Source organism: Schistocerca serialis, chromosome 4 (assembly GCF_023864345.2).
Source record: "Schistocerca serialis cubense isolate TAMUIC-IGC-003099 chromosome 4, iqSchSeri2.2, whole genome shotgun sequence".
Taxonomy (NCBI): domain Eukaryota; kingdom Metazoa; phylum Arthropoda; class Insecta; order Orthoptera; family Acrididae; genus Schistocerca; species Schistocerca serialis.
In genome coordinates this window covers 513246603-513260951 of record NC_064641.1, presented here as the reverse complement: position 1 = coordinate 513260951, position 14349 = coordinate 513246603, and the positions used below count along the sequence as shown (strand labels likewise).

The following is a 14349-nucleotide window of genomic DNA, read 5'->3' as shown; positions in this document are numbered from 1 at the left end:
TTGTTTACTCTTTTCTAGCAGTAATACTCTTAGCCTTCTTGTTTGATTTATTATCTAGTTTGATTTATTAACTTCAGTGCCTATGATGACGTCTTTGTCACTAATCCATTGCTTCTCTTACTGACGCCGTTGACAAGGTCAGACCTGTTTGTAGATGCAAGGTCTAAAATATTTCCACTCCGTATGGGGTGTTGAGCTAGCTATTCAAGACAGTTTTTTGAAACCCTGTTCAAATGTACTTCGCATGGCTGTACTCATTGCAAAGAATTTATAAATGTCCCAGTCTATATTCGGTAGGTTAAAGTCACCTTTAACTAAAATTTCATGATCTGGATATTTCCGAGCTACTGGTCGTACACTTTCTTTGAGGAACTCCTGTCGCAGCGGAATCGCGTGGCCAGTAAAAACATTCAACAGTTGGCTTGATTTCACTTAGATCTGTTATACACGACCAGGTAACTTCACCGTCACTCTCAAATTTGATCTCTATAGAGATAGTATTTTTGTCAACTTCAATCAACACTCTCCCTCCTGCGGCGACTAATTTATCTTATCGATATAAATTCCATGAATCGCTAAATATCTCAGAGCTTTCTACTTCGGGTTTCAGACAGCTCTCGGTCGAGAGAATAATTTAAATGCGAGAAATTTCCTAGAGTGCAGTAAATTCTGAAACTTGGTTACCATAGTGATACGTGTTACAAACCGGACACAATGGGAAGGACCAGGCTCCTTTGCTTTTTTCTTTTATCACTCGTTTATTACATCAGAGACATACAAATTTTAAGACAAAATTTAACTACTTAAAATATTGCTCCCAGTAGAGGTTAACATAAGCAGTGACAAAACTTAGTTGTCTTAATGGTTTCTGCTGGCAACAAATTTTAAGGAGGCAATAAAAAAAAATCTTGTGACTAGGGCCTCCCGTCAGGTAGACCCGTCGCCTGGTGCAAGTCTTTCGATTTGACGCCACATCGGCGACTTGCGGGTCTATGGGGATGAAATGATGATGATTAGGACAAAACAACAACCAGTCCATGAGCCGAGAAAATCTCTGACCCAGCCGCGAATCGAACGCGGGCCCTTAGGATTGACATTCTGTCACGCTGACCGCTCAGCTACCGGGGGCGGACAAGGAGGCAATGTAAGGTTTATATCAATTTACCTCAAACACGTAGCTAGTGATTGAATCACGACACAGACACTTCAACAAATTCGGTAACAAATAAATAGCGTGAATTTGCACTCACAGTAACCAACTAATCAACAGCCTTGCCATTGAATAAGTAGTAGACATTTGGAACGAATAAGCAACACCCCGCAACTAGGGGAGTTAATACCAACAGTCTTTAAATGTCTTGCTCCCCATTAAATAAACAAATTTACAGTAATTAAATGAATAACAAATCAAACACACTACGCTCCACTCAAACTCTTCAGTGGAAGCCAAGCCAAAATGAAGATTCCATTAACTGACTAGCACAGAAGCCACACTAAAGCTCATCTCTGAGTTCCCAGACACACATGGGGCAAACTTATATAAGACAAGATTTTGAAGGTGTAAGTAGGCTGTTTATGTTTTCGTTTTGGCAACGTTACGTAGCGCTCAAAATGAAATCACTGGCTGTGCTGTGTGCAGTCTGTCGCTAGTTTGCATTGTTGTCTGCCATTGTAGTGTTGGGCAGCGGCAGCTGGATGTGAACAGCGCGTAGCGTTGCGCAGTTGGAGGTGAGCCGCCAGCAGTGGTGGATGTGGGGAGAGAGATGGCGGAGGTTTGCAATTTGTCATGAACTGATATATATATTATGACTTATGATGATATCAAGGTAAATACATTGTTTGTTCTCTATTAATATCTTTCATTTGCTAACTATCCCTATCAGTAGTTAGTGCCTTCCATAGTTTGAATCTTTTATTTAGCTGGCAGTAGTGGCGCTTGCTGTATTGCAGTAGCTTGAGCAGCGAAGATTTTTGTGAGGTAAGTGATTTGTGAAAGGTATAGTTTAATGTTAGTCAGGGCCATTCTTTTGTAGGGAATTTTGAAAGTCAGATTGCGTTGCGCTAACAAAGTATTGTGTGTCAGGTTAAGCACAGTCTCGTGTATAATTGTTCAAAGGGGACGTTTCATATGTCGACCCTTAGCCTAGGATACCTCACTGGAATCTTCTGATTTTTTCTTGTAGTTTGTGTAATTAGTGTAGATTTTGTTTATTGCTAGTGCGTAATTGTAGAGAGAATCTCCTTTGTAGTTGCAGTCTTTCATTGTGGTACAGTAAAACAGTTGTAGCATGCATGCAGTTTTACACCAAGTATTTCTCAGCAGCGCGTGCAATTAACTAGATATTTTTTCAGTGTTATGTTAATGTGTTCTCTTATTTTTGCTCTTCAAATTGTGCTTTTCTGTGTTGTCGTGTGAAATATTGTGACAATAATGGCGTGTGAAAAACGTAATACTAGGCTCCAAAGTAAACTGAGAAATGACAGTGAAGACGAAAGCAGTGTGTTAGCGCCGCAGAGTAATGAATTAACTGATGTTCAAAGTACTAATTTGGTAATCGTGCATAGGGAAATGGAGCGGGCGGCAAATAATGGCACGGACAGTGAAACAATTAGTGAAGAGGGAAGCATTATCGATCGATCGGTCGGCAACAGCTCGCCTCAGGAATCCGAAATGACAGGACACAATTTCGCAAATACTGTAGATTCAGGTTTTGGGTTATCACCGTTTTCTCAAATAAGTCAAGACGCATTTTCTGCTTGTCAAAATGTGAATGTTGTCGGTGCAAATGCACTGCCGAAAAGCGTAGAGAAACAGATTCCAGACACTAATACATTATTATTGCAATTAATGCAACAAATGGAACAAAATCAGAGACAAACACAGCAAAAGCTTCAAAAGTTAGACACAATGGAACAAAATCTTAAAAAGTTAGACTCATTGGAGCAAACTCTTGAACGAACACGTGAGGATTTAATTGCTGAGTTACATCACATTGAATCGAAATGTCAAAAAGTCTGTAATGACGTAAAAACACAAATTTGTGAGCATTTCCAACCTATTTTTTCGCGTCATGAAAATGCACTACAGAATCACGAAGCAGCCATAAAAGAACTGCAAACTATTGTTCATGAAAATCATGAGACCTTGCAAGCAAAATTTGACTCAGTTGCATCTACCGATACGGTTATGCAACTTGCAAAAACTCAGGAAAACTTAAAGGTCACAGTAGACACGATTGCAACACAAATGGACACTCTGGAACTTGGTTCAGAAAAACATAGAGAGGAAATGATTTCACTATCGGATAAAGTAGCCGAACTTTCAGATCAGTTCACTAACTTATCTACAAAGGTAGATGATGATCTGAATGACACAACACCTGTAGCTTTCATGGACACTGAAGAGTATGAACAAATTAGAAAATTCAAACAAAATCAAAATCAAATCAATACACAGTACAAAAGAGAAATCCGGGAAGTGCAAGATCAGTTGGCACAAGTAGTACAAGAATTACGTATTTCAGAGGACACTCGCGCCCCAATACGGGAAGAGGGACATACAAATACGGAACAGACACAAAATAATAACACAGGGCATTTCGGAAGTTATGAAAGAAATTGGCAAGGTACACCGAATTTTGAGATGGAACCGCCGACACGACGTAACTATGACCGAGATGCTACTCGCCGACACGATGATTTTGACTATAAGCTGTTCATTACTACACGTAAATTCAAAACATTTAAGAATTCTGGCAACGACATTCATCCACAAGCATGGCTCCATCAATTCTCTCATTGTTTTCCTCCCAACTGGTCGTTAGAACACAGATTAGAATTCATGTGTGGCTATTTAGAGAATGAACCAGCTGTAAGAATGCGATCGGTCATTCACGATTGCCACAGTGAAGGAGAATTTCACCATGCCTTCCTCTCAGCATATTGGTCTCAAGCCACACAAGACCGTGTAAAACATAGCATCATGATGATGAAACACTTTGAACAATCTGAATTTTCCAGTCTTGTGAAATATTTTGAAGACATGTTGCACAAGAATCAATACCTGTCAAACCCATACAGCCCCTCAGAACTCATCCGCATTTGCTTAATCAAACTGCCTAAACATTTACGACATATTATTTTAGCAGGACGTTGCAAAGACGACATTGAAGCCTTTCAGGGACTGTTACAAGAATTAGAAATTGACACTGACAATCGCGGAACGCGAAAACAGGAAAACAATCACTACAGGTCACATCCGTCACAATTCCGTGACGACAGAAACGATAACTGGACGCGACAAGGCTATTCTCACCACACAAATCGTGACCAAAACAGACACCACCCGTATGACAACCGTTGGCAGAGTAGTAATAACTACAGGGAAAGATCACCTCTCCGTGGTAATGACTATCACAGAGATAACCACAGAAACAGACAATATGGGAACCAAAACAAGTATTACCAGGGGAGACAGAATAACTTCAGACGCAACAGTTCAGCGCGGAGTTACGATTCAGGGAGAAATTCTCCACCACGTAACCGACAAGAAAGAAACTACACGAACTACCGACATGACGACAGACGATGTGATCGTAACGACAGACCTGAATTGCATCAGAACTGGCGGGATTCAAACAGAGCTGGGCCCTCTCGGCAAGGTGAATTTGTAGAAGTTGGGTCTCCTAATCCCAACAACGACGCGCGCCAACAAAGAAACAGACAATGACTCACACCGCAGGCAGCCGCGTGCGCCGGCTGGCTCAGAGAAAAATAACATTGACGCTAACCTTGAGCAAGATTCCAGTATTCTTTACGGACGAATACCGCATGATAATTGCATTCAAGTTGAAATTCTGCGTACTAGGAAGAGTAAAGGTTTACACCATATTTCACATGTAAAACCGTTTATTGAAAGATAATCTGCTTTTTAACTTTGTCTTTGCCATAAAACGTTTCACTTCACGTTACTAGTATGCTTTAGAAACTGTTACCATGCAACAATGTTTAAAGTTAAATATCCAATCAAGAACCAAGATAACTTATTTAAACAGAAATGACGAATGCATTGTTATAGTGAACAGACGTCACAGTGTTATTGTGTGTGTACATTCTTGCTTGTTTGTTGCACGATTATGGAACGACTATAAGGCTTACATACTTAGAACATTTACCAGTACTGCTAATGAGATTATAAGGCAACATTTTGGTTGACCTGAAAATATATTCTGGATTTAAAGTACTTTCTGTGAGATACCAGATGACACAGGTTAGTTTATGTGACAGCTACACGATTTTTATCACGACGCTACTAATGAGTGACAATTTACAATGTTGCTTTTGCGGTGTATCTGTTTTATATCTGCACAGTTTTCTGAATTCTTCTGGAAATCAAAACATGTTTTATTAGTAACTTTTGTGGTATAGCTACAAGGAGACAGCCTTTTCCATAGCACAACAATACGTTACAGCACAGTACTTTCATCATCACAACAATAAGCGTAATAACTAAGATATCTCTACGCAAAGCATTTCACTTTTGTTTATCATGAGGTAAGTACATTGGCTTCTGCAGAACTTAGCTTTTGGAGGAAAATAACTACGACACTTTCACAGAGATTATCTTACAACAATATGCACATTTAGCGCTACAGGACACGCATTTCAGTGATTAATTTTGTACTTAAAACATTTATTTTTAAAGATTTTTGAATTACAAAGAAAGTTTTCCGTGATACATTTCATTCCATTGCTGTAATTTGTAACACCTGAGGGTATAATTACATAAATCCTCAGGGGGGTACACGCTTACTTTGTGTACCATGTGTGTGGCAACCACAAGGAACCCAAGCTAATATGGTATTTGCTTATACAACTTTACACATCGGTACCATATTTCTCTAAAACAGAATTACACAGCTATCTGATCATTTAACTGAGAGATAAACATGTTTTTTACTACGTCAGTGACACATGTTTACGTAGTTACACCGTTGGATAACTTCACACTTACGAAATTGTATTTTGTCTGTACTGTGTGAACTCTTCATATTTTTCGGAACCATTGTGATACTACGAGAGCTTTGAATGATGTATTTGGTATGAGATCATGATTTTTAAAGTACGTTTGAGGCAGCTGACACTTTTGACATGAGCAGAGAATTATTTTAGGCTTAGAAATTATTGGAGGAAGTTACGACGATTTTGAGATTTGACTGAAGTGTTATGATGTTATTTTTACGACGACGATGTGTATTATGCTGCTGAGGTATGTTTATGATTAATAGACTGAGGCTATATGAGTTATTTGATTATGCTTCATATTTATAATGACGAAATATTGACGAGTGTCGATGGATACGTATATGTGTAATAAGGTAAGGAGTAATGAATAGTGTTTAGGGACTCTGATTTATGAAAAGGATGTTGGAAACCAAGAATCGTACTTTAAGAGTTATTAAATGTGTGTAAATGTGTGACTGTATCACAATGCTGACGAATTTTTTTGGACACTGTTATATTCATAGGATTTTGTTTCTACACATTTGCAAAGTAAATTCTCGACCTGTGAAATTTTGTATATATGACTGTCACTGTAGCGGTAAATATTTCCGTACGAAAGTTAAGTGACCACCTGCACGTAATGCGTCGCGGGCACCCAGCTGTGTCAGACGCCTGGAGAAAAAGCCATTATTGCGAGCCCTTTTCAGCGGCACAGGTAGAAAAAAAAAAAGGGGACGTGGGACGTGTCAAACACCTGGAGAACAAGCCATTAGGGTGTGCCTTTCATCGCTAATGCGACACCCTCGTTACTTGAAAACATATGATTACTCGCACTTTGTGCTAATTACTGAAATGCTTATGAATTGATGGGAAATATTCGTACATCTGCACACCTGATTACGACAAGCGTCTTTCTACAAGAGTTGAGAGCTACTAACTTATGAAATGTCACATGACTACTGAATGATATTTTTATGCTTTGCTTTTCATAGTTGCTTATTTCATTTGACATCTGTTTTCCAGCTGTGTTGCAGCATTGCTTTTATAAAATAAAATGCATTTGCTAATGTGAACACTTTCTGTCAACAGATCTATTAAATAATTATTTTATGATCCACATTCTTTAAAAAGGAGCACTTGGAAAGGAAAGAACAATAAGAAGGAACTAGTAACTGCATTCATAATTTTCTTTTCAAGTAATTGGTAACTTTTTGGTAGAATAACTTCTTGTGGTGCACCACTTTAATTACTTAGACATTAAGATGTGATTATACATTTCCCTTATCTGCATGGTTATCTTTAGTGTACTATTTTTTCTGCTGGAGCTATGTCATGTTTAGGTATAAGTTACTGCTGTTTGCCAGGCATCGTGTTACTGAATTTTAATTTGTGTTACTCTGCTAAGCCAGATTTAATTTTTTGTTTACTGCGCATTGGCTCATATTAGTTGTAATGTTGCATTGCTTGTTAATTTAGATTTACTGTAGCTTGCTTTGCAAATTTCCATTTTTTTTCTCATTGCTGTTTGTGTTAATTGTTATGTGATGCTGCATTGCCTCGTCCCTTAGTTTAGCATCTGAGCTCAGTAGATTTAAGTTAGCTTAAGAGGGGGTAGCCTCTAAGAGAATGAGTTGCGATGAATTGGAAGAAATGCATTGAGAAAACAGGTTTAGGTAGGATTTTCTTGGAAATAAATGTTGAGGTAAGAAATGTGTGAACATATAAATACAGAAAGCATGCTTAGATAGAATTTTTTTGGTGGAAACAAAGGATGAAATAAGAGGAAAGATATATGAAATTTTGGGTTGGACTGCAGTACCAAATGTTACACTGAAAACGAACCCTGTCCTTTCCTATTGGTGTTATCCCACTATGTGTTTGTGTACCCTTGTGTAGTTGTTTTCTTCCTGTCTCTGTGTAGTTTCATAGAATTTTTTCTTCTATTAATATTAAGCTACATTCACTATGATGAGGAATACTGTTATCCTCAAATATAATTGGCATTCATAATATGTTATTTACCTTATAAATATGCTTACACATTATTTATTCTGTTTAATGCTCATGTGTGAAGTTGATGTTTCAAAAGTTATTGTGATCTTTTATTTATGTATGTACTCATGTCATAATTCCTGTAACACTGATGTATATGTTATTTCGATTCTTTTGTAAAGCCTGTACTACAAATGTTATCTGTATGGTTATGTTCTTTAATGATGTATTTTGTACCTTTGTTATTGTATTCTCATGTTATAAAATTGTAATTGTTACCAGTTCTTCAAATTAAGTAACATTTCACTGCACGCGTTTCTGTTGGTCATAGTACATGGACAATATGTGAGAAGTTGGGACTGTTAGTGTTTGCACGTGTGTTAATAATTCTGCAAGGGACTGGATAACAGCATTGCTGGTTCTAAGGACAATTCCAAAAACTTTGTGAGTGCACAAGTGGTGGTTTATGGACTTGCTATATTCTCCACAAGACTCTTCGAGGGTGATTGTGCACCTGCACAGTCACAACAGATGGCTGCTGGCCGTCTCTACAAGGACTCCAGTGGGTCTGCACCTCTGGTGGCCCACCAGTACCATTATCTCTACAAGGACTACAGTGGGTCTGCATCTATGATGACCCACCATGCCATTATTTCTACAAGGCCTGCAGTGGGTCTGCACCTCTGGTGGCCCACCAATACCGTAATCTTTACCAGGACTACAGTGGGTCTGCTCTGTGATGACCTACCTACCAATATTCATCAAAACTTCGACTGACTCTGCTGTGGGTTTGCTCTGTTGTGGCCCATTACCTGTATGCATATCAAGAGTCAGCACTGTCTTTCCATTGGACGGACAACACTACTTCTTCAAGACTGCATGGAAATCCACTACTTCCGTGTGCATTTTCTTTTACTGCTCAGACTTTGAGAAAAAACACTGCTATTCTACTGTTATGTACGATTAGGACTGTCTTTATGGACTGTGAGAACTTTTTAGCTTTTGACCAACAATGTATCAATAAGTGTGTGCATTTTATATCTTTGTTACTGTAATTGTGAAAAATTTTTGTCAAATCTGTATTGGCCAGTGCCCAACACCATTTGTAAAAATTTTTGTGGGGAGCATGGGGGCTATGTAAGTAGGCTGTTTATGTTTTCGTTTTGGCAACGTTACGTAGCGCTCAAAATGAAATCACTGGCTGTGCTGTGTGCAGTCTGTCGCTAGTTTGCATTGTTGTCTGCCATTGTAGTGTTGGGCAGCGGCAGCTGGATGTGAACAGCGCGTAGCGTTGCGCAGTTGGAGGTGAGCCGCCAGCAGTGGTGGATGTGGGGAGAGAGATGGCGGAGGTTTGCAATTTGTCATGAACTGATATATATATTATGACTTATGATGATATCAAGGTAAATACATTGTTTGTTCTCTATTAATATCTTTCATTTGCTAACTATCCCTATCAGTAGTTAGTGCCTTCCATAGTTTGAATCTTTTATTTAGCTGGCAGTAGTGGCGCTTGCTGTATTGCAGTAGCTTGAGCAGCGAAGATTTTTGTGAGGTAAGTGATTTGTGAAAGGTATAGTTTAATGTTAGTCAGGGCCATTCTTTTGTAGGGAATTTTGAAAGTCAGATTGCGTTGCGCTAACAAAGTATTGTGTGTCAGGTTAAGCACAGTCTCGTGTATAATTGTTCAAAGGGGACGTTTCATAAAGGGAGCACATCAGTAAAACCGGTAGTGGAGCTAGCTCGTGCCACTGAAAATTAAGGTACTAGACTGGGGCACAAGGTGGTATACAATGAGGTTGCCTTAGTGCTATACTGCGCTCCAAAATATTAATTCAAATGACCAATTCAAAATTAAGTACACATAAACCAGCATTAATTAACGAGGAGTGACACCAGGTCGCTCGAAGGGACAACACTTAATTGGAAAGACAAATGCCGGAAGCGGCAGTAACATCAAACACCTTCTCCGAGTTTTAACCAGGAGTCACTTCCCACTATACAAGTAAACATTTAACCAAGCACAAGGAAGGAACCCCAAAGATAAAATTCAAATAACGCCCCCAAAAGATCATAAAGGACAGGGAACCCCAACTATTTAAATTTAAAAGAATTAGCTCTCCCCAAAGGCAGTGTAAACGCGAAGGCCACACTTAAGAGGCCACCAAAACTGGTTACAAAGGGTCTTATACATTTGCTCCTTTTCTTTAAAGAAACACAGGGCTGCTTAACTTCTGCTGGCATCTGCTGGACGTCCGGTATGGCTCGTGTAGGATACACCAGGCAGCAACCCAAGCTAGGTGGTCGCAAGGCACGGCGAGCAAAATCAGGAGAGCAGACATGCAAGCAGCCAACACATATCCTCCATGCTGAACCGGCAAACCGCGTACAACCAACTCCACATATACGTGGTTGCTTCCACCCTCGTACCTCGCGGTGCCTCAGCAGGTAGCCCGAGCAAACGTCAACTGCCACTCACCCCGCGAATCCGGAAAACCACAAGGCAAGCAAAGACAAGAAACATTGAAGGATCGATAATGGACATCCAAGAGACTGGCGCGCCAGTAACGAGCGCCACGGCTCAAATATTTTGACAATTTATTGACAAAATTTTGGCAGTCGAAGCGTTATTACCCTGAACGCGGGCTGATTTCGCTGTCTACTTGTCGTCTGGGGAGTGTTCATGAGAGTACCGCAAACTACCATCTAGCCTTAAAAACCCTGATGTGCACTCCACAAGTACTATCTACTACCCGAGTAGTTTTATTGAAAGCTGAAACATAGACGAAGGCTTTACATATTATAAGTAATACATTAAAATATTTCAGCTTCATTAATGTCATTATTATACCAAAATTACGGAGAGTAAGGAAAATGACGTGCTTTCGTAATCCAAGACGTAAGAAAAGGGACGAAGAGCACGAGACGTTTTGAGCCGGAATTATTTAGAAAAACGAAAAACAAAATTACTTAAGTGATGATATGCATTGGTAGTAGAATAGGGTGCGATTTGATCTCTGCCTTTGAGGGAGAGCATTCACGCGTGATACGATGTAGTGGAACTTACAGCTTTTGAAACGAATTTATGGACATTATCTTCCTCCCATTCTCCACTCCCACACACTTACTTTGCACCATGCATTTATGACAGTAAAACTGAGATATACAGGTGGCATACGCTTAAGTATCTCACGAAAATGTTGTCTCTTAGCTGTAGGTAGTTCCCAAAATGGATTAGAAATTGCTTCATTATTCATTTTACATCAGATAAAAGAACTAATTAGCAACAGAATACAACAGTAACTATGTAATAGCTATATACTGCTGTGGGCCCTACACTGTATTATTATTGTTATTAGTGGCTGGGGTCATACACAAAATATTTCCAACCAAACGTCTTCTAATTCCTATCTTTTATATATAATGAGACATTTTAGCTTGGTTGATGCTAAATGAAGGTGCAGAGAATGGATGAAACAAGTGTCGCTAGGGAGAAGAGTGGTGCAGAGGAAGCACGCTTTTTAACAAGTTTCTAGCTTCAGTATGGATAGTTAACTTTCTTACCTGAGAAGGAATTGCAGATAGCTTACACGATGCACAGAGAATTGTTTCATCATTCTGTAACAAAAGATTGTTACAAAGAAGCAGCCAATCGTCTCATTGAATCACTGTTTGTCGTTTAATAAATTCCTGTACTAAGTAACATCATTTACCTTTTGTCAGAAATTCTTATTCATTCTAAAGTTCAGTTAGGCGATAATGTTGATGATGGCGGTATGCGGTGGTGAGGGGGGCGGGGGGGGGGGGGGGGGAGAAGGGAGATCGGGAGATCGAAGCTAATATCTGATGGGTCGGAACCACTGTGCTGAACTGAAAATTTTAATTCACGTTATGCTACTTTCTTTCTGCAGGCCGAGGACGTGCTGGTGACGGTCCAGCAAGGAAGCCTGCTGGGAAGTACGGCCACGAGCGACTACAACACGTCCTACACGGCCTTTCTGGGAATCCCGTACGCCGAGCCTCCTGTTGGAGAGCTGCGCTTCCAGGTGAGTTCTGCACTGACAGTCGTTTCCCAGCTTGTAACCGGGGGCTGCTTGTTCTGTATGATCTCTCTGTTTAGCGAACTGCATTCACGTGCTTGGGGATGTCACATTAGTCATTCAGGAGGAGAATGGGTCTAATCGCTGTTAGATTGGCCAAGATTTAGTTTTCTATGATTTTCATACTTTAGGTGAATGACACGTTGCTTCCTTCATCGATGGCACATACTGTTCTATCGTTGTCAAGTAGCTTTAGTCTGCCATATCAATGTCGATATAATGTTCCGTTTCATACTGAATTCATGAGATGTTGTAACTTTTTCTGCCTAAAACGCTTATGATAAACAGACAAATAAAGTTCGCAGACAGGAATACCGCGCCGACAAATGGAAGGAGAATGCCTTTCAAGTGTACGAGGGGCGGTCGGAAAGTTTCTAGACCGAGATAGTTACCGTAATGTCTCGCACAAACAAGACCACCTAGTTTTATGGTGGCCTTTTGTGGGTATGCACGTCAAATTTCGCGGCTCCAGCTTCGTTAGTTTTGCCGCTAGGATGCGTTTTATATTGTAGTGTACGCAAAATGGCGAATATTGAGTATCTTTATTTGAAGAGAATGACCCCCAAGAAAACTGCGAAGGACATACGGAATAAACTTAAGGGCAGTGCTTCGTCTTATCCAACAATGAAGAGTAGAAGATGAGCCAAGGAGCTGAATGGCTGTCACCATTGCCACTGATGAAACAGTGACCGCATTCACAATACGATTTCACAGGTCCGTCGAACAACGTTGTAGAACATTGAAACCACATTTGGAATCTCCCATGGGCATGCCCATGACATTGTTGTGGATATTTTGAAAATGCGGAAAATTTCACCTCGGTGGGTCCCGAAAGATCTGAATGCAGATCAGAGATGGGAACGTGGGCAGCGTTGTGAAGAAATCGTCCGCCAATTTCAAGCGTATGAAGACGGCTTTTTTGCAAGGTATGTGAGATGGATGAAACGTGGGCTCCCCACTTTTATCCTGAGACAAAACAACGGTCACAATAATGGAAATATCCTTCACCCCCTAAAAAAAAAAAAAAAAAAAAAAAAACCGGGTGTAAAAATCAGCCGGTAAGGTGACGGCATCGGTTTCTGGGATGCAGAAGGGGTAATTATGGTGGATTATTTGCAAAAGAGCGTAACTATCAATGCATCATACTACTGCACCTTCCTGTGCCGTTTAAAAGAGGAGAGAAAGAAAAAAAGGCACGGAAAATTGGCGCGCGGAGTTCTTTTGCGTCAGGACAACGAACCGGCGCACAAAGCCCTCGCAACATTGGAAGCTCTGCGTGACTGCGGGTTTGAATTGTTACGTCATCCGTCACATTCTCCAGATTTGACTCCAACACATTTTTTCTTCTCTCAAACCTGAAAAAAGATCTCAAAAGGACGACGATTTGCCAATGATGATGCAGTGATTGATGGTGTGAATGCTTGGTTGGACTCGAAATCGAAGGCCTTTTATTTGAATGGTTTGCAGAAGTTATCCTGCAGAAAGTGTCATCACTTCTGTCTCTAAGCTGGTCGTAGGTTGTGTTCCACAAATGAACAGCATAGAGACAGAAGTGATGACACTTTCTGCAGGACCTGACCATCATTTTGCAGGACAATGCTCAGTGCAAACTGTCACTGATTTGTTTGACTGATGGGGCTTCTAAGCGCTATACCACCTACTGCACTCCCCTCGTAAGTTCAACTCGATTTCTAAACTGAAGGAAACACTCTACGGCATTCGCTTCAGAACTGCTACAAATTAGTTAGGCTATAGACAGAGCCCAGCTCGAACTGTCAACACAGCTGGCACTGCTAAGAGTATCCTTCGACTTCCAGATTACTGGCAACGGTTTATGCAAAATGCTAGTGTCTTCTTTGAAGGTCAGTAAAACTTTAAAACACGTATCTATTTTGTACGAGCTGTAAATAAATATTTGCCACTATTAAGGTTCCAACCCTCGTATATGTTGTTGGGACGACTTTGACGGATGCAGCACTACTGCGCTGCGCGAAATAACGAGAAACTATTACGTCATACTTCTGTATTACATGCGGTTCTATGCGAAGAATGTCATGATATCTTCTTCCTACCTAAAATATTCCGAGGGGATGGTTCAAAAAGAACAGCGGGACAAAAATCAGATGAAAAGAGAGTGTTAATTAGAGTGACCACGGGGAAATATTAAACGCTAAAGTAATGTGACAGTTATTAGTATTGGTTAAGATAATGGTAGGGGCGGGAACAATAAAGAAGTGAGAATTTACAAATAAAG

The 14349-nt window shown here is 40.1% G+C and overlaps 2 protein-coding genes across 8 annotated transcripts in view; both read left to right on the top strand.

The window, feature by feature from the left end:
* Positions 1-14349, top strand: part of LOC126475236 (pyrethroid hydrolase Ces2e-like) — a 212224-nt gene that overhangs the window by 126699 nt on the left and 71176 nt on the right. The window lies entirely within an intron of this gene.
* Positions 1-14349, top strand: part of LOC126475237 (venom carboxylesterase-6-like) — a 51255-nt gene that overhangs the window by 9122 nt on the left and 27784 nt on the right. Inside the window, exon 2 of the mRNA XM_050102924.1 lies at positions 11907-12042. Coding sequence (XP_049958881.1) covers positions 11907-12042 — 136 coding nt within the window. The remainder of the gene's footprint in view (positions 1-11906; positions 12043-14349) is intronic.